Here is a 21,801-nt window from a genome sequence, read left to right as displayed (position 1 = left end):
ACCGAAATATCGATAATCGAAATCATTGATTTCTGCCATTTTCAAGTGACAAGTGTCTCGAAATAATACTGAAAGTAGGGGAAGGAAGAAATCAATAATTTCAGCTGCTGATATTTCTAGAAATTGTCATCCAAATTTTTTTATGAGATAAATCTCTATCGGCGTGGTAGAAAGATAAGCAAATTTTACTAATTTTGGCATTTCGTGGATTAAATGCATATGAAAATTTTTATATTAATTTTAATTTTATGGAAGGAGAAACTATAATAGCTGAATTGCTTTTTTTGACATTTTTTAATATTTTGCTTTAATTTTAGAATGAACCATAGAATTTTTATTTGTATCGCACACACTTTTTGAAACATCCAATGTGTACGGGGTGTTCCAGAGAGAGAGGGAGAGAGAGCTAATATTTCCTTTTGAAATGACATAATTTGGAAACAGTGATGGATAAAAAGATGGAGCAAATGGTACGTTTGATGGGCAGGCCTGCAGTTTTTTAAATACACCGGTCGCGACATTAATAAAAATTCTAACTAGCAGATGGCAACACAATCGTTTTATTTTAAGACTGTAGGGCTATTTGAAGATCATTTTTTAGAAAAGAGCCTTCAAACGCTGTATCTACTTGATCAGTTACAATGGATACGTATGCCTCATCTGTGAGGCATACGTATCCATTGCAGTGTGATTTGTCTCATATCTGCGAGGAAGAGTAACAGCCCATGTTTGAAGAAATGTGGCGCTATCTATCAGCCAAATTTTGTGACTAATTTCAGAAATCGCCGTTTTTTAAATTCCAGTTCCGCCTATTGAACGAGCTACTTGTTTCATCATTCTATCTGTCACAGTTTACTAGATATGTCATTTCAATGAGGATTCCTTTCTGAAACACCCTGTATGCATTATACGAATCTTGGCCACCATTTTCCGTACAACGAGATATAAGAGATATGCGTTTTTATACGTAATTTCTTTTTGTTTCTAATCGAATGTCGCGCAATAAGCTGCAAGCTTCAAGATGCCGCTGCCTATTTTTCTTTTTTTTTTGAAGTCTTTACAGATTCTTCAATTTTATATAATAGCTCTATTCAATATATAAATGTATATATACATTTTTTAATTGGCTACGAGACCCCAGTTGCAAGCATGTTACTCGCAGTGACACCTATGGAGTTCAAGGCGTTTGGATACCAGACTGCCAACACGGCTGCGGCGAGAGCATAGGCTAGATTGGAGTGGACGCACGACCTGGTGGAGTGGTTCTCGGCGTCTTCGGGGACGCAGCCAAATTCGGCCGGGTCCAGGTCGACGATCGGTACAGTCTGTTCCGTGCCGGGACGAGTACATACCGCTCTCCTGGCCAGGTTCTGGGCGTAGAGGAATCCGTCAAAGTGCAGCATCTGCACGCGGAGAGTCTCGCGCATCCAGCGGCGTATCCAGTTGCCGAGCCAGACTATACTGCAGCTGCAGATCCAGGGATTGTTTTCGAGGAGGACACCACCTGGATGGGAGACAAAAAGAAATGCATCTGTACATTGTGTTGTGAAGTTTTGATGTTTTTTGAATAAAATTTATTTTTACATATAAGGTCATTCATCTGTAAGTGATACGGTTGCACCATATTTTCATAACTTGAAGCGCTGAAAGAGGTGACAAATCCTAATTCCAATCAGTGCCATTGTTATGGTAAATACTCCACAATTTTAAATTTTTTATAACGTGGCCAGCACGTGTTCCCAAGAGATCGTTACGATATGTCCAGAGAATTTATTAGTGTTTGTAGACATTCATGCCCGACCCGGGATACGAACACATACCTGCACAGTCTGAAGCTAGCTCCCTAACCATTGGACTGCCAGGCGGCCATGCATATTCCCCGATCATTTTGGTAAGTTTAATAAAATGTCCCTAAATTTATCCATTTTACCGGCGGTTATGTATAATACCCAGCTCGTATTGGTTACATATGATAAATCATCAATCGATTTTTTAGATTTTTCGGACATTATTCTCAAACTTCGGTCTAGGATGAAGAATTCTATCGGCAATGTCGGTTATGTCACGGCCGACTCAATTCAAGGCCAACATGGCCGACTCGATTTGACCGGTCGCATGACATTCCGGTTTATGTGCTGGTTTTGGACGTAGGGGATATGTTTATATAGTCGAAGAGAAAATATATTCATATTCGTAGGGAATATATTCTGCTTACGTCGGACCGATAAAGTCACGTGATCTCTAGCTTCATTGGCCTCGTGTTGAGTTGGCTGTGGTTATGTTCTCAGACGTTAATAAATACGAAAGAAGATAACAACATGAAGAAAGAAGTTTAAAAAAATACGTAATTATTTTTTCCTACCTTTCACACATATTTGAATTTCATTTAATATTTATGGCGCAATATGCGCAGTGCACGTATGACATACGGGCAAAACTGTTAAGTTGGTGAAGTGAAGTGATATTTGTGCACAATTTCTTTCGTATTTATCAAATTTTCCAACTCTATTTGTCTGTGTGTGTGTGGGAAGTATGCAAAATCGTCAGTAAAAGTGACAAATGCAATGGAATTTATCAAACTTACTGACATGATTGGTAATTACCCATAATAACCGGCGATTATGTATTATTTTCGGTTTATCACATTTAACATAACACCCACTATTGTGACTATAATACGATGCGACTGGCACCCTAAAAATTTGATAAGGAACAATTTCTTTGAAATTTGGTAAATACGTTATTTAGACCATGGGAAAAAGGTAACTACAAAAAAATTCCATTTTTTTCACCTGGTGGTAAAAAATTGAATTTTTTTATTATCGAATCTTTCTTTTCCCATGGTTTATATATATCCCGTATACCAAGTTTAACCAAAATACCTCCATCAGAATGGGCGCTACTTACGACTCAGTAGTGTAAGTTTATTTATAACCATCCTGTATTATGCTTCAGTTTTGAAAAATGCGACAGAACATATCGAGACGACGTAGTGAACTACTGATTATAAATTCGACGCTGCATCACGATAACGGTCGTGCGCATGTCGCTACTTCTGTTTAGCAATACCTTAATATATGCAATATTAAAAAAATCATGTCAAAACCCTCCTACAGTCCGTGTATCGCATCATGCGATTTTTGGCTGTTTCCGAAGTTGAAGAGGCCTTGTTGCAGAAAATTTAATGAAGATGCCGACGTTATTCTAGTTGTGCTGGACTCATTGAGACAGCTTCCAGAAAAAGCTTTCTCTACTTGTTTCGAAAGCGTATAATAATAACGATGAGGCCATTGCATATCATTTGAAGATATTTTGAATGAGAATAAAATATTGTTCGCTCTACCTGTTTCTTGATTTTTTTTATGATTTTACTCTGAGTTCTTATGCTCAGTACATAGTAGATTGTTCAAATTCGGGGACCTGAGCAAATGGCTGAATTTTGCATCAGTAAAATCAGGACAAGATCTTCATTATCTTAACATAGCTTAACCCCAGTCATAGCATTAAAAAATAAATAAATCTGAATGGCAACTCACAACATCCAAAACAACACGCCCATTAAAATTAAATGGGAACAAGTATTTCTATTTCAGTTTGACGAGAAATTATGTTAAGATGAGCATGTTTGCATCCGAATACGACCATCATTATTTCCCAAAGTACATGAACGCTCATATTCGGTAGTACAAAATCAATCTCCGAGACATTCCAACACAATTTGATCATTTCTTAACAACAATAATCATTCCAGTATATTTCAAATGAGGTTCAGACGATAATATATCTCTAATGAACGTAACATCATCATCATCATCCTTTTGACGATACTTAATCAAATATGATCGAGTTTGAATACCAGTAAAAAGAAGGATAAGGATACATATATAAAGTACGTAATCGCATTAGGCAAATGACGACTATGTATGCCGAGGTACGTACAGTACTCGCTTTGAGCGTTGTTCAAGAGACATTCCACGCGACCACTAAGAAATTCATGAAAAGAATATTTAAAATGCAAATTCCTTTTAAAAAACTTTCCAAGACAAGACAGACGAGAGACAAGCTTTTCCAACTCCATCATAATCGGAAAACTAACTTATCCAAATCGATTTCGAATGACTTTAATTTGGAATTTCAAGTTCCTTCGCAGTTCACATTATAAGAAGTAATACATGATCATCATGATACTTTTAAAGAGAGGATTTGAATATCCGTGGTTGTGATTTGGGACATCGGTATCGTTCAGTTTATCAATATTTCCTCGTTTAGTTTCATTTTAATGAAATCTTGGAATAAAGATATTGTAATAAAACCACATTTTGCGGTTAATAATGCCACTGATATGACAACCAACTTTAGAGATGACGATATTAAAATGAAAAAAAAAATCGTTTTGTATTTCGTCCCATCAGAAATGGATGTTATTAGCTAATGCATGGGAATTCTCATTTCCTGAATATAAAATATTCTTTAGTTTTTGGGTAATGAAAATCTATTTTCAAATATTGTGCCATTTGATCATGACCTCAAATTTCCATGTTTAGAACTATGAAAAACAATCGGTTCGAGATTAATCCTGAGAGAGACGATGAACTTGCTCAAGGGGTCTTGCTCAAGAAAAACTAATCACCGATTTTTGCGTATCATTACCGTAAATACTTCCGTAATTTCCGGTGAATACGCCGCGACCAAAAAGAAGATCGTTAAAGCTTGTATACAGGGTGTCCTGTAAGTGCTAATGCGGTCTTTTGTCTTATCGACCGTCCGTCGTAGATGTATGATTGCAATTTAGAAAATGCTCAAAAAGCGTCCAAAAATAAAATTACCCTGTACTGGTTTTGAGAATGAAAATACAGCGTGTCACAAAATAAAAAAAAATCTGAATTCTTATACGGGCCCCTTGTCCTCTAACTTCCAATTAAAGAGTTGTTGCCCTGTATCTATGTTGCAAAAAATTCTATGTTTTTAAGTGCAATATTCGCTAAGATATTTTAATTCGAAAATCGGAGAACAGTTATGAAAGCGCAGCAAAAACTAACGAACAACGCTACTTTCCCTCATTTATGCTAGCATTTCCCAACTTTTTCTCCGATTCTTGAATTCGAATATCTCAGCGAATATTTCACATAAAAATTAAGATTTGTTTTTTGTTTTGTTACGCACTGCACTCTCAAAACACTGGTGAAGGGTAATTTTTGAACGCGTTTGGGACATTTTTTAAATTGAAACTGTACCTCTACGACAGACGGTTGATAAAATGAAGGCTGCATCTGCATTTACAGGACACCCTGTATATCGTAAACTTCTTTTATTTCACCAATCATTACAGGATTTCCCAATATTGGGTTTTATTCTGTAAGAAGTTGGAACTGAATTGCAATTCATATGTATCCCACAAATTACATGATGCGTTTTATAATTTACGGTAAGTTCCATAGATGATTCCCTTGTGAAAGTCTTCCAGTCGAGGAACTGTGAATGTGGTCAGTGGAGAGAAACTGACGGAGAATCGAAGAGGATGACTCTTTCTAACCCTAAACAAACCTTCACTATAGAAAAGAAATAGCAAAAAAAGTGCTATACGCACCTGGACCATAGCGGATATTACGGCCGATTAGAACAGTAAGCTGAGTACAGAAATTTTAGTCAATTGGTAACCCTTCTGACCTCTTATTTAGTTTTACAGATTGATAGCGATAACTTATAGGGAAAATAATGAGTCTGGTTCAACCTAAGTTCAAAATATGCAAAAAAAAAAAAAAAGAAAAGAAAAAAACTTTCGACGGAAAAAAATTTTCAACATAAACTAAAGTCGTAATTACTATAAACGAATTTTGTCCCATGTTATGATATCAATCCGTTCCGTTCCATTCTTTGTGAAAGTAATAACCGATTGATAACATTATCTGCGGTTCTAATAAGATGCGTCTTCTGTCAATATGGAAGAAAATCTGTTATGGCCCTGTAAAATACGGGATGTATGGTCATCCCATTTCAATAATAAATTTCTCTCTACACCTAACAAACAAAAATATCACACATGATTGTCTTGAACACATACACCATTTTCTACCTCGACATATTCATTCATCCCTAAGCAATTGCATAGGCCGACTTTGATCATATTCTAATCTGCTAAAACACATTGTTTCCCATACATTTATTACTACGTCGAGACAAACAAAGGCAAGGTGCCATAAGGACCTAAACGTTTAATGGAATTTCCACGACGCTCCCATGGATCTCTTGGCTGTGATCAGAATAGAATTTTTTAAATACGTATAGAAAAGACATCTATGAAAGAGACGCCGTGGTTCGATCAAGTTAATTATCTAGTTTTCCTACTTCAAGGTGCTAATGTGAGCAGATCTCACATTCGAAGAAGTGTCTTCAGAAAGAGAAATCCGGCCTAGAAAATTTAAAATAACCTGCATAGTACATGATACCGGCGAAATAAACTGCCAAGTTTTTCACTTCCTAATTCGAGAGACAGATGGCGGCACTTGAAATGGAGAAAACAGGACAGGAATTCCTCAGAAGCAAATTTAATGATGATGCAAAACATACACACGGCACATTCCGACAAGCACCAATTCGTTAGAGGTGTTTTTTTTGGAGGATGAGGTACAGGTGTGGTTTAATATTTTTTGTGGCATGGAGATGCCACAACGTAAGGTTCAGTGTATGCTTAGGCAAGCTGAATTCCAGTCAGCGACGTGTGTTAACCCTTTCGCGTAAAAGCTTTTGGCAAAAAATTTGGATGATCTCAATTCCACAAATCGGCGATAAATCTGGTAACCTTGTCATAACCTAACCTCGCGTTAGAAAGAGAAAGAAGAAGGAGGAAAGAAAAAAAGTAGAAGACAAGAAAGAAAAAAAATGAACAGAAAATGAAAAATAGATAAGTAGATAAGACAGTGTGCAGTAGATTTCTCTTTCACCCTCACCGTATCTGTTTTTTTTTTCGCTCTTACATGTATATAGTAGAAAGATACATTGCATGTGGGGAAAAAAGCCACACCACTAACAGGAGCATGGAAAAAACGAGACGGAAAATGTCAACTTCGGTTCATAGGGTTACTATAAAACAAAACGTGATGGTGAGGAGAGAGGAAAGAAAATACAGAGAACTGGATTGAATTTATTCCAATTGCATTTGTAAGAAATATTGCGTCCGTGACCGTAAAGGTCGCCTTGTACGAACTGAGTGGAATGTGGAGCCTTCTACATGGTTTGAAACCGCATAGCCCTGATGCATTTGATTTAATAACACCTCACATGCTATTAAACACTCTGCAAAAGATCGAGTGTTAACGGGCACGCGTATGGACACGCATTTAAGAAGTTGTGCTATTCATACAAACCTGATATATGTTGAGTCATAAGCACCTCCGACTTAATTTTGTTCGGAGGACTGAGCACTTCTTCGTCTATCGACGTCAGCAAATTTCCTCTGAGGTCGAGTGTTAAGTACCTGACATCGGCCAGATATTTCAAAAGACCCTTGGGCAAGCGACTTATGCTCGTGGATGTTATCCTCAATATCAATTCGTGCGTTTGCAGCCCCAGGAACGCGTCCGGTATGATGTACTGCAGGTTGCGTCCCGTGATGGTCAGCTCCCGGAGTTTCGTCCCGAACGTCCATTGAAGCTGGTGGGATAAGTTGGTTTCTTCCACTTCCACCACCACGTGGCGCAGGCAGCTCGATTTCGACAGCAGGTCGTGGAGTCGAAACGAGCGAAGGTTGGCGTATGTATTCGTCTTGAAGCCTGTCAAGTACCTACAAAAGAGAGAAAGAAATCTAAATTCGATATTTGACTGCACTCAATATCTCTTTAATATTCTTCAGTATAATTACAGTCGAGTACACTTATTAGATACCACGGATATAACATACGGTTCCGTAATTCCAGATTGTTGTCCCATTCAATTCAATACATTTTAACCTCTGTTATCACTAGCGCTGGGAATCGACTAAAATTTTTAACTGGTTAATCGATTGGAAATTTCAACTGGTTAAGCGATTGAATTTTTTTTTACTGGTTAATCGATTAAAATTTTTAACTGGGTAATCAAAAATTTTTAATTGGCTAATCAAAAGTTTTTAATTGGCTAATCAAAAGTTTTTAATTGGCTAATCAAAAGTTTTTAATTGGCTAATCAAAAGTTTTTAATTGGTTAATCAAAAGTTTTTAATTGGTTAATCAGAAAATTTTGATCGATTAATCGAATTGAAATCGAATACTTTCAAATTCTATTCATTCATAGCAAAGGTAGTGTTGGTAACTATAGAATATTAATCGATGCTATGAAAATATATTCTATTCATTTTATACATCTATCAACTAAATGGATGCAAACAAATGTAGAAACAGATTAAGAAATAAAGGCCGTCCGCTTGAAGCTATTTAATATCTCCCCCTCCCCTTTGAAAGAAACATGAATGTGCAAATTTCTAGAACTTGGAAAACGACTTTTTAAATGTTTACTCTACCCATGTTATTCTATGGAAGTTCTTCTAAAATGTGTTTCAATAGAGGATTCACTTTTGCGTTTCTGCAAAAACTTAGATAGCAAAATAAGTGATTCAACCAGCTGATAAACCCAAAAGTGAAAATTTGTACATTTATATCTCTGGCTGGTATAAGGGAGACGGTAGGCTGAACATGCTTGTCATATCCTGGAATTTCTTAACTTGGATCTTGCAAATTTTTTTAATTAGTAATTTTATAAATCATCACTAGTTTTCGTTGAATCGACTCGTGTTTCCTCATGTCGAAAAATTTGATCAAAATGTTGATTCAAATATTTTTAAATACGGCCGCTTATCTGAAATGCTTTGTATAGGAACATAATTAAAGGTATTTAATCGGTTTAGTCAAATAAATTAAGTTAAATTATAAACTTTCAAGAAAAATTGTAATCGAATTTTTGATCGGATTGATCCAGTCGATTAACAACTAGAGTTTTTAACTGCGATTAACAATCGATCCAAGGTTAATCGGACCCCAGGCCTAGTTATTACATACCGAGCTTTATACAAATACAAATACAAATGCAACGCCACAACAGGCAAAATGCCCAACGAGGTGGCTGATAAAAAGATGCCCATAAAAATATGGTTGTCATATGTTTCAAAAATACAGCAACCCAATTAAAAATGCAATTAACACAAATTACAAACAATATATACACATGATAAAATATTATACAATGCCCATAAAGAATACTTATGGTTGTCTTATTCTAAGAATGGATAGCTTCTCGATTTACCCCAACATGTTTATCGTATTTCTTTTTAAACGTGTCAATTGTGTTACAATTTACTACCTCCGGGGGTAAGCTATTCCATTTATTAACAACCCTATTGGAGAAAAATTCCCTGCGACACCATAACCTTGCATTGTCCCTCACCAATCGATACTGGTGTCCCCTTGTAAAAGCAGTCGATTGGCGGTGTACTAAAAGTTCATGGTCCATCCTATCCATCCCATTGAAAATTTTGAACACTTCGATCATATCTCCTCGACACCTGCGTTCATCCAGTGTAAACATATTCAAAAAATGAAGTCTCTCTTCATACCTCAAGCCCCGTGTGCCAATAAGGACACGCGTAGCTCTTCTCTGCACCCCTTCAACCAAGTCTATGTCCCTCTGTAGGTATGGTCTCCAAAACCTTACAGCATACTCCAGTCCAGGACGAACTAAGCCTCGAAAAAGCGGAAGAATGACTTTAGGAGAACGCGAAGAGACCTTTTTGAAAATGAGACCAAGCATTCAACACTGTCAACATACACTGTGGTTATAACATACGCAAAAGACTTTCTTAAGATAAAAAATTATTCGAAACATTTTGAACCTCGACCCCCCGTTTAACAAGAAATTTATCGGTGAGCCCCCTACACAGTGCGACCGTATGTCCTGTTTGTATGTCCGCTCGTTTCTCGGGGCATCCCCGATTTTATTATTAGTAAATGCGCTGTCTTAAAAGTATTTTTCGGAACGCCTTTTTTTTCTCTCGTTTCCAATTTACTTTTGTGTTCCCATAATCTTATTTTGTCTCGAAAATCTCAATTATGAATTGTACGCATATATACAACAGCTCATTCGGCAGATTCCAAGACATCGCTTATAATATAGACGTCGGTTATAACATACACCTCTGGAATCACCAACGGGTTATGTTATAACCGAACTCAACTGTATATCGAAACTGACGGAGGTAAGAATAATAAAATTAATGAAATACATTATTCGTGTGTGTTTCTTTTTGTATATTCCGTGATCAGCTGTTACAAGAAAAATACTCAAGAATGAACAAGTTAAATCGGAAACCAGTTGACCAGCATTTTTCAGTATTTTTAAACGTTCCCTGAAAATCCACTTGAATTTATCTTCAATGAAATTTTGCATAGAGATACGAGTTACTTGCATAACTTTTTAACTACAAATATAAAAGTTAATTTATACAAACACAAATGCAACACCACAACAGGCAAAATGCCCAACGAGGTAGCTGAGAAAAAGTTGCCCGTAACGAAAATATAGATGTCATATATTTCAAAAATAAATAAAACCCAATTAAAAATGCAGTTACAAACAATATATATATACAAGATGAAATATTATACAATGTGCCCATTGTTGTATTGTGCCCATACTTATGGTTGTCTTTTTCTAAGTTTGGATAGCTAACTTCTCGATTTATCCCAACAAACTTATTGTATTTCTTCTTAAATGTGTCAATTGGATTAGAATTTACTACCTCCAGAGGAAAATAGAAAAATAGAAAATGGATTACCTTTTGGGTTTGATAAGACGATTAAACTATTTAATCGTATTACCTCCAGAGGGTAAGCTATTCTATTTATTAACAACCCAATTAGAGAAAAACTCCCTGTGACACCATAACCTAGAATTCTCCCTTAACAATCGATACTAGTGTCTTCTTGTAAAAGCAGTCGATTCTCGGTGTATCAACAATTTTTTTCACTTTTTTTTTAAAGTTTTCACACCATTTTTTCAAATTTTTATATTTTTTAAAATTTTTTACATTGAAAAAAAAAATTACACTATTTTTTTCACTTTTATTCACATTTTCCGTCTCTTTTTTTACATCATTTTTTTTTTGCATTCATTTTTTTTCACACTTTTCTATTGCGTTCTTTTCTATTCTTTTATTGTAGGAAATTTTGAAAAGTTTTTCATTTCATTTCTAGCCTATTCGAGCCTAGTGTAGCGTATTGCGGTAGATATAAGAAAATATGGAGATAACTTTAGCGGCAAAAACGAGATAAATGTTTCTCTTTTTTTTACGCAAAGCCATTAAATTAGTCTATCGGGAGAGCTGCTGTGCGGTCGCGAAGGCATCGTGATGGACCCGCATCGCAAGGACCTGGGTTCAATCCCCCATGATAAGAATGAGCGTCTTCGATTAAGGAAGCATTTCTCGAATACGAAACACGCTAAATTTCAGTTAAATGAGTGATTGTTCAGTTAAATCAGAGGGTGCACAAGCTTTACAGTCCGCGGGCTAGATATGCGGTAATTCTGACGATCGTTGGCCAGAAACTTGTATATTAGTAAGAGACCATATGACCCGTATTTTACAGAACATTTCCATATAATTTTGGTCATAACAACTTTGTGAAATGTCACATTTCTTCCGTTATTTTCAAGGAGGCCTACTTTAATTTTTTAAATCAAGGAACGATAACATTTTCATGACTTATAAATTAATGCGTTCACAATTGTTTTGGCTGTAATTGGCAATTTTACTTGCCTTTGACAATTTTTTGGCTTTGAATGGCAACTCTACTTGTTTTGACTGTTTTTATGGCTGTAACTGGCAACTTTACGTGTCTTGACAACATTTTTTGGCGATATCCATATTTTTATGAAAGAAATATGGTTAGCATAGGTATTTTTCGGAACCAAAGGTGCATAACCTTTGTTGGACCGAAGGTTATGCACCTCTGAGTTAAATGGATGATTACACAGTAATTATTCTTGATTTCAGACAAGCTATTTAATATTTCAAAACACAAAGTACAAAATGCAAGAGATCATTTTACCTCAAGTTGTAGAGAATTCTTGTGTCGAGTTGCTTCAAATCCAATCCCCGCATGTCCAACGTCTTCAACCTCTCCAATTTCTTGAAGCAGTTGGTAGAAAGAACCTGAATAGGATTGTAAGAGATGTCCAGGTAGGTGAGCCTGCTCACGTACTGCCAGAGGTGCTGGGGCACCTCGTTCAAATAATTGTGTGACAGATCAAGGTAACGGAGCTCCTTGACGTGAACGAACGATAGATCAGATATGTTGTACAGGAAATTGTACGACATGCACAAAACTCTCAGAGATGGTAGAGGAAGACTCGGCACCGACGGTAGGTTGACATCTTTCAGGAGTAGGGTCTGCAATGACACTAGAGGTTTGAAAGGCTCGTCTCCGAGCTTCCACAGAGTGTTGTGGGACAGATCGAGGTGTAGCAAGTAGACTAGTTTACCGAAAACGTTGTCGGGTAAACTGGTCAACTCGTTGAAGGAAAGGTTGAGACTAAGGAGGTTATGCAAGTGGTTCAGATCGTTGATCGGGATCGAGGATATCCTATTGTGAGACAGATCCAGGTACCTTAACGTAGAGCGCATGTGGGCCAGAGCCCGAAGAGGTGGATGAAATATGTTGTTATTCGAGAGGTTGATCCTCTCCAACTTGCAACCCACGAAGACGTCATTCGGGAGGAACATCAAGTTGTTGTAACTCAGGTCGAGTATCCTCAGCGAGCTGAGGTTGCTGAAAGCCCCCGACGCGATCGAGGTGAGATTATTGTGGTCGACGTGGAGTATCTGCAACATGCCGTTGTGCTGGAACGCACCCGCTTTTAGTTCTGGAATGCTGTTGTTACCGAGGTGCAGTACCTGGAGCTGAGGCACCTCCATGAATGTGTAGTTCGTTATATGGCTGATGCGGTTCGAGGATAGGAAGAGGTAGTGAAGGGTGCTCCCAACCGGCATCAGGAAGTTTTTCTGAACAGTCGTGATGCTGTTACTTCCCAGATCCAGACTCCGTACCCTTATGTAAGATGACATGTTCCTCGAGAAGTCTACGGGAATCAGCTGCGATATTTGGTTGTTGGAGAGGTTCAGGAAGACGGGATTTTTCGTGTCACCGACGTCGTTGAAGCAGTCGAAGGAAAACTTCACCAACTTGTTCTCATGGATGAAAATGTTGGATAAACTGCGGAGATTTGTGAAAGCCCCTTTCTCTATAGACTCTATCTGGTTTTTAGCCAGGATTACGGTGTTGAGCATGTCCATGTCACGGAAAGACCGACTTTTCAATATTTTCAGTTTGTTCCCGAACAAAACGATGTTGGTAATGAAAGGCAATTTTTGGAAAGTGTCGCCTTCGATTACTTCGATTTCGTTATTGGCTAGCACTACACTATTGAGTCTTGTGTGCAAACTACTCCGGAATAGCTGGAGGGGCACACTTTTCAGTTTGTTACCCTCCAGATCACAGTGTATCAACCAGGGTACACCGTCTAGCGCGGCGTTCGATATTTCTTGCAGGTTGTCGTGGTCCACTTGCAGCCACTTTAACTTCTCGAAACCATTCAGAGCTCTTATCGAAGGCGAATTTAGAGAACCGATCTCGAGCACTTCTAGAGTTGTTCTGACTGGTTTCAGTATGTCCGTGTCGAGAGACAGCAGGTGGTTATAAGATAGTCTCAGTTCTCTGAGCTTCGTGGTCCCTAAGAAAGCTTTCGGAGATATATGTCTTATCCTATTGTTCGCTAGATTTAGAGCAGTTAGAGAATGGCCCCACTCCTGAAAGTCATTGGCAGTGACCTCGGATATGGCGTTGTCTTGAAGACTGATTCTGGATATCCTCTGCGTTATGTGCAGAGCTTCCCATGGAATTTTTATCAACTGATTACCCGAAAGGTCTAGTACCTCCAGGTCGTATTTACAGCTCTGTAAATCGTACTGATCGAGATCTTTTAGAGAATTTCCCCGCATGAATAGATGGCTCAGTGCTTTGAGATCTTTTAGGGACTTGGGGAACGTTTCGAACAGGTTGTAGCTGAGATCTAAAGCCTTCAGAGTGTCTTGGAGGCCCTCGAAAGCTCCATCCGGAATGGTTGTCAGTCGGTTGTTGGACAAAGACAGTCTCTCCAACACCAAACCTTGGAAAGCGGCGCGGCTAATCGTCCGAATGTAATTGAATTCTAGGTGCAGGTTTGTGATGACCACGCCTGAGTTGTTCATGAAGCCCGACGGAATAATCACGAGCAAGTTGTGGCTGAAGTCCAACTTGAGCAGATTCTTCACTGGAAGGTTTAGCGGTTTGGGAATCTGTTCGAAAAGGTTCCCACCAAGCTGTACAAAGGAAATAGAAACACTTATTTAACAAATTAAACTAACATTATGGTATTTGAAAAAAAATGATGTTGGTTAAAACTTTTCGCTGCCAATTTTTAGTCTACAACACATTACATTAGTTACACATTAATTCACTAGTTTTTTTGTCTTATTGCTGTACTCTTGTTCGCATACTTACTATGATACTCTGGAACTAGGGACTCTGGACTCTCAGGCCGCCGGAAGGGCGGAACGGATAACAGAAAAGTCGGATAGGCCAGAGTTCTATAAAACTGCTGACTTCCTATCTCCAACAATAATGACACAATATTCTTTTCATATCAAAACCCGTTCCTATTCATATTTTCTGACCTCTAAGTGCAAAAGAATACTTAATAAATGTTTTCTGAAAACTGTATGTATGTACATGTATGTACTGAATATGTACATACTGTACTGTATGTACTGAACTATGTACTGAAAACTGTATGTTATTAAAATTTATTACAGAGTAAATGGTCCAAGAATAAAAATATTGGCCACACTTTATGTTTTAGGATAAAATATTTTTATCTTGCAGTGCAGGAAACATAAGCTTATATACATTATACAGTATGAACACATACCGTGCGCTTCTAAAATTAGGAAAAAAAACCTAAACTTAAAACGTTAGTTCAATATTCTTACAAAAATCCTTTAAACTTATTTCACTCTGTATTGATAAATGATAACGCAAATGTGAAAAGGTAGAGCTGAGATGAAAGAGTCAAAACTCACAGTTTTTAATTGTCTAAAAGTCTTAGATGTAGATGACTAAGGACGTCTTCCTTTTAGTCCTAGTGACGCAATGTTCTTCCATTTATGATCTAACCCGAGTAAAAACCGGTCTGGTTGTGAGGTGCGAAAGCGACGGAGATTTTAACGGTCAATTTTTTATAGTCACACCCCAAACTGGGTGTTTTTGTTCAGCTTAGAATCGCGCCAAAATATATGCTGTAACCTCATAATTTTTCTTCGCATTTTCCCGCAACAGACTAGAATTTTTTTTTTTGAAGGAGAATTCCGAAAGCCATTCTCATTATTTGATGACTATAGTTGTGCTTATTGCATACTTCAGGATTCAAATATTATCAATCTACGAAAACAAACCAAAGTAAATCTTTATTTTACGAAAGTGTTTCAAAACCCTTCGTAAAAATGTTGCACGTGATGGTAGAGAGATTACCAATCAGAACCATTTTGGTACTAAAATAAAGAGAGAGAGAGAGAGAGAGAGAGAGAGAGAGAGAGAGAGAGAGACAGAGAGAACGTCACCCAAACGATAGATTACGCGGTTTGTGCTCTGAAAACTGGGACGAATTTTCCTGAGCAGAGGACTTTCGAATCCATGATGTACGAAACGTCCATTGCTTCCAACATGTACTTCGTAGCAGAAGTGGTTGTTATTACAGAAATATACTCTCGAAACACCAGAATGTACTGCATTTACTAAAATGTTTTGCAATCAACGCAATGCCAATATTATTACTGACACGGAGATGGCAGTTGTTGCTTTGAGGATGCATTTTGAGGAACGTCTACACATGCATACACGGTTTTTTCTCGTTAAGGTCATATATAAAAACACCTCAATTGGGCTTTTCTTCGTCTCTTTTTCTTCCCTTCACTTAGACACCGGCTGTGATAGCATTGCAGCCGACTTCACCATAAAATATACTGGAGTCTAAACACAAGTCTCATTGATGTACAGACAAAACCGAAAAAATGTTCATCTTGGCAATTTCTTTGCTTGTCTCGTAAATTATTGCAACCTGTCACCCCATTCACATTGTACTTGAGCTCAACAAACCAATAAAAGACAACGCATAGTGCGAGTGTTCAGACATGCTTTTAGATAGATAGAACCACTCACAACCCCAGACTGATGCCAAGCAACTTACTTCCGCTACCTCAAAAGAATCTGAGTTGTGTCGGAAAAAGTTAGCAAAGATTTATAGCGGTGGCTCTCCCTGCCCCGTGCTCGCAAGTATCAAATCACTCGCGTCGTTCTCCCCATGAAGACAGCTATCAACTCGATTTAACGTACAAACCATTTGACTAAAAATGAATAGCTGAACCCAATGACTAGGGAGAAAAATTGCACGTGCGCTCAGTGGCATATAAGGGCCGGAGATTGCAGCCTGGGATTTCAAGAGAAGTGTGGAAAAGACTGGTGGGCAAATAAGAAGAAAAAGAAGTTGGCATGTTCAAGTTGGAGAGATTTGAGAATTGTGTAAATCAATGTTTCCCAAAGTGGGTAATATCGCCCCCTGATGGGCGATGGAATGGTCCGGGGGGTTGATAGAAGCTACAGACTTAATATTGGATCCTATGGGTTCACTTGAGTTGGGGGTAATGAGACGAAGAAAATTGTTGATGAAGGGGCGATGGAATGCAAAGTTTGGGAAACTATGGTCTAAATACACAATATATGCAAAATATATATACAGCGCCTCCACTGTGACGAAAAACGAAGAAACAAAGCTTCCGTCCACAGTGCTGGACAATTTTGTTTCCCTTTCCTTTCACGGAATATTCAATATAGGTACACACAGAGACGTGCCTTTAGAAACACCGAGTGTTGGTAAACCGTAGGTTTGATAAAAGCAACCGCAGATAAAAGCAGTGGCTCACTACGTATTTACGGGGGAAAGGGGCTTAGCGGGCTATAGAACAGGACAGCAAGTTAACGGGGCGGCCAGGCAAATTTGAGGAATGAGTGGCCAAGAAAGTTAGTAGAATGGGAAAAGGACGGCAAAATCTGATTAAATCTCAATAAATCTCGATTCAAAATTTTGATTAAATCTCAATAATCAGCCTCTGCCCGGATAGCAAGGGACTAGGTTAGTGAGTGATCAAAAGAGTAGCCTAGACCTAGAGAGTTTGCAAGCACGTGAATGCAAAAGAGTAACATACAGGGCATGGGATCGGGTAAGTGAATGACCTAGATCATGTGCATGCATGTAGTTGACCAAAAGATTGACTTAGAGGAGGTGGTGAAAGTATGTGTATGACCAAACGATTGACTTAGAGCACGTGTAAAGGCGTAAATGATCAAAAGAGTGACTTATAAACCAAAGAACCATGTCAGTGAGTTACCAAAAGAGTGAGCTAGACCATGTGCAAGCATATGAGTGACTAAAGAAAGCCTTGAGAGTAACATGTAAGCATGTAAGTATGTAAGCATGGAAGTGATTAAAAGAGTAATTTAGAGACACGGATGTACTTGAAAGAGTGGAAGGAGACTAAGCGTGTTAAAAAGCATAGGATGGCGAATTCGAAGAAAGAGTAATCAAGAAAAGTACATTAGAATGGGAGAAGAGCAGCAAAAAATCGTGTAAAAGCCTACAGGAGCCAAAACTGTAAATTCGCCTCTAAATAAAAGCACTGATTATCAACAGGAACACTAGTGAACGTCACCTTAAGTAATGTTTCCGAAGACTTGCTTTTTACATAAATATGGCTCAGTGTGCTGTTCTCTACCACCCTCGAAATTTCTGTGTGTGTATTTTAGAAACTTGCAGTTCTCTGGATGACAAGCATTTGCTAACTTCAAGCATCTGTAAAAAAAGTTTTTAAACAATAAAAACTTTCTGCTATTAACCAATATAAACTTTCAAAACTAGCTCCTGGATATTATATATATAATTTGAAATCCTCTTGACACCGAAGGCGACAAATTTCATAAAGTTATCTCATTACACATCAATATATCGGAACGACTCCGTCGGGATAATTGAACCATTTTTACCATTGAACCATCGTTTTTAAGTTCATAAAATATTTTCAATATCCCAAAAATTCCCATTTCTATCCCCCCCTCCCCCCCAGAAGAGTTCTAATAAATTCATTCTCGAAACGAAAGAGAAAACTGGCTAACTTATGAGAAACATCATCTCTTGAAAAGTATGTAACTAATTTTCTCCGACCCTAAAGATACGCATCTACCGCAGCCATTCTGGTAGAACGAGAATCTGATGAAAAATCCGATCACATCCCGATTATTTTATGCGTATCCGTCGACCAATCAATGATGCCTTGTCTCATCTCATCTCATTGCGGAGAGGAAAGCAAGCAAAATACATACATATAATCAAAAGATCAGAAAAAAGGTGAAGGAGGAAAGAGCCCTAATTACCTTCCCGAGAATCTTTTCGAGAGAATGGCATCGAACGCATCAAGAAATAGACAAGATTATTTTAAGTGAACTGAAATTAAATAGCGATTTATATATAAAAATTGGAATAAGATGAGGAGGAGGAGAGAGAATGAATACTCTCTTCGAGGATGTGAAAAGTGAAAATGAGAGGACAGCAATCATCGTAAACGATGGGAAAATGCTCAAATGAATTGAGAATCCTTTAAATGGGAGAAAAAAAGAAAGAAAGATGGGGGGGGGGATATGGAGCTCCTGCAGCAGCACATGTTGGAATGGAAATAAATTTTCAGTCGATGGAACATTTATTGAATTTGCATTGAGAGAGAAGCCCACCCCCACATACATACACGCGCATGCAATCCGGAGAAAAGTAGGAAAACGGAAATGATTCTCTTCCGGTAAAGTTGGAAGCACACACGGAAAAGAGAAGGAATATACCGGAAGAGATATTCCCATTTTTGCTGCTCTCCACTCCATCCCGATACTCACATATATTTTCGATTCTTATTCCAGTAAAAATAATTTTCTATTATCGATGCATTTTAAGAAACGTATTTCATTTAAGAGACATTGAAGAGAGAGAGAGAGTGAGTGAGTGAGAGTGTGAGAGTCAATTGTTCTTCCGCTTCGATGATGGTATACGCTCTTGAGCCCGTTCTCAAGAGATATAAGTTAAACCGTACGTAATAATGGTTGATGTATTTTCTGGTGCATAATCTTATTTTTTGGCACTAGTAAAACGTTCTCTATTATTTCGTAGCTTCTATTTCTTCTGATATTCTCCCTTTTGTTCTCGATTTATGACGGGAACGAGGGTTTGCGAAATGGTTTAGATTGGATAATTCCTATATCGATGAATCATGACTAATCTGTAGTGCGTCTGAATTTTTCGATGTGGTGAGAAAGATGATAAAATCGATCTCCCGGTATATAGAATTTTATTTTATCGTTAATGAAACTTTTTGGAATGGAAAAAATTATTCAGGAGAGAACTGACGTATGTACTCGATGTTAAAATTTTGCATTGCGTTGTTTCGGGAAGTTATGATACATAGAGATTAATCTATATGTAATCAGTTTTTCCTTGCATTATCAGCGCTGTTCCAGTATATTATCATGCAATTGATGGGTGAATTAGCAGCGATGTTGTGTACTCGGTGTGGAAAGTAAATACAAGCCGTGGCTCAATGCGAGTTTTCTTCCACCAGACTTGTAAATGCATGGAATACTGCCTACTACATGCATCTCGTGAACATTCCGTTGAGGAATTTCTAACGAACTGGTTGCAACGTTGTTTGTTGGGCTGAAAAATGGAATCTATAAGCAATATCGTGCATCAACAAAATGAAGCCAGCTAAGTATCACAGCGTACTTGATATTAACTTTGTTCACCAGTGGACATTTTTGTCTCTGACAGTGGTGTATGTTCGAGAATGGATAGACGTTCCAGCTGAAATAAGTGGTTTTTCACCGGTGAAAATAATCGGATTAGCCATTCAAACACTTCGATTAGTTTTTTGTCATGAAGTCGGGACCTAATTCTAATTGAGATTCTATGAACTTGATAGAGAGATATCTGAGTAATTCGACTATTTCCTGATTAGCAGAGGATTTTTATTACACATTGGTGCAAATCTGACGTTTGATAATATTGTAAGCAACTATTTTTCCCTATTATATGTCTTATTTATGTCTTCCCCTATTATGCGTGTTCTCGAGCCACCCGGGGCGACTGCTGCTACCTTTGTCTCTTCTCCAGTTCTGGTCCCAATCATGGTTAAAATGTAAAACCTTCTTTGGCCCTTTCCGTATTAAAAGTAGACTCACCTGTAGCCAAGTGAGGTTACCAAGATGGCGGATAGCGCTGGTTGGCACGTGTTTCAGGAGGTTGTTAGATAAAGAGAGGCTTTGGAGTGAAGCTGGAAAAGCTTGAGCACCGATTTCAACGATCGAGTTCTGATCCAGGTTGAGAGAGGACAGATTCTTCAGGTGACTGAAGGCTCCGTTCTGCAGCTTGGACAGGCGGTTGTCTCCGAGGAAAATACTGCGCAGGTTAGGCTTGTGAGTTAGGCTTGGCCACTCTTCGATATCGTTTGAGTGTAGACTCAGCCACTGTAGATGATGCAACTGAGAATACAAAGAGATATAGAATAAGTGCCATTACGTGGAAGTAGTGAAAGATTGAAGAGTGAAAAATTCTCTTTACTGATATATTCACGTCATTATAGAAACCAGAATACTGTATATAATTTACTAAAAAAAATTTGTGGCTCATTGTATCGAGTTTGGACTCATCAACCAAATTGTTTTCATTTAATTCCGCCGTTTTCTTAAAAAAAACTTTTACCAAAAAGTTGCATAATAGAGAAGGCAGTCAAGCAAGATAATGAAGGCCAAGTATTTTTTTTAATCGATTCTAAGTGACAAACAAAATTTAAATCTTTAAAAGGATGCTTCGATTTCTCAAATGAGCACAACCATTTCGTAGATTAAATTCTCGATCCCAGGGAGTATTTTCTAAACCTCGCTTTTACAAGAGGGTCGATATCATGAGATTTTTTTTGTTGTAAAGATTTATAGATAGCACATGTCGTCGAACTATACTGAGTGAAACCATTGAAGCTCTCTCATAACTACATTGTGCAATCACTAACGAATCGAGTGGAATTTCAAGTAATTAATGTTCCAAGGTCTTGTAAAATATTCAGGAGAAAAATTCATTAAAAGCCTTTTTTTATAACAAAAATTTTCCTTAAAATATGAATATTTCCCTTAAAAGATTGAAAAGCGTCATCTAGTGTCGAAAATGCTAACATTTAGTTTTGCTTTTTCAATAATTTGCCAAATTTTCGAACTGGTGACACTATTTTGTTTCTCATTACTTTAATCGTATTTTTATTACAAAAGCTTAAAAAAAAGAAGAAAAAAAGAGCACACCAGTGAAATTTGTTTCTTACTTTTTGTAACGATTCTTGTGGAAGTCTGTATAGCTTGTTGAAGCTGAGATCGATAGTTGTCAGTGACGATTCGCTGCCGTGGAATGCTTTGGGGTGGATGAGAGACAACTGGTTCTGCATCATCCTCAGTGACGAGATCTTGGTCATCTGGAAAGTATGGTCATGTAGGACTTCGACGCCGGCCCTCAGTAGATTCAGTTGGAAGACATTATCCAGGGACAGGTCCGGAACGACGGCGAAAGGTACACCGATGCAGCTGACGTCTCGTTGGGAGTTGCTGC

At 37.9% G+C, this 21,801-nt stretch overlaps 1 protein-coding gene across 3 annotated transcripts in view; it reads right to left on the bottom strand.

Annotated features, from left to right (window-relative positions):
• Positions 1-571: 571 nt before the first annotated feature.
• LOC149077254 (uncharacterized) overlaps positions 572-21,801 on the bottom strand; it is a 247,059-nt gene continuing 225,829 nt past the window's right edge. For all 3 annotated transcript variants that reach the window (XM_089245012.1, XM_089245011.1, XM_089245013.1), the window contains 5 exons: positions 21,521-21,801; positions 20,391-20,690; positions 12,075-14,383; positions 7,365-7,780; positions 572-1,504 (listed from right to left, as the gene is read on the bottom strand). The exon at positions 21,521-21,801 is cut by the window's right edge and continues 124 nt beyond it. In XM_089245012.1, the coding sequence (XP_089101138.1) occupies positions 1,128-1,504; positions 7,365-7,780; positions 12,075-14,383; positions 20,391-20,690; positions 21,521-21,801 (3,683 nt within the window). In that variant the 3' untranslated portion in view covers positions 572-1,127. The remainder of the gene's footprint in view (positions 1,505-7,364; positions 7,781-12,074; positions 14,384-20,390; positions 20,691-21,520) is intronic.

This window comes from Pholcus phalangioides, unplaced genomic scaffold (genome assembly GCF_987345545.1).
Source record: "Pholcus phalangioides strain wild (caught in Gottingen) unplaced genomic scaffold, Ppha-v1.0 ptg000015l_1, whole genome shotgun sequence".
Classification (NCBI taxonomy): Eukaryota; Metazoa; Arthropoda; class Arachnida; order Araneae; family Pholcidae; genus Pholcus; species Pholcus phalangioides.
The sequence above is the reverse complement of the archived record's forward strand: the minus strand, read 5'-3'. Positions and strand labels throughout refer to the sequence as shown.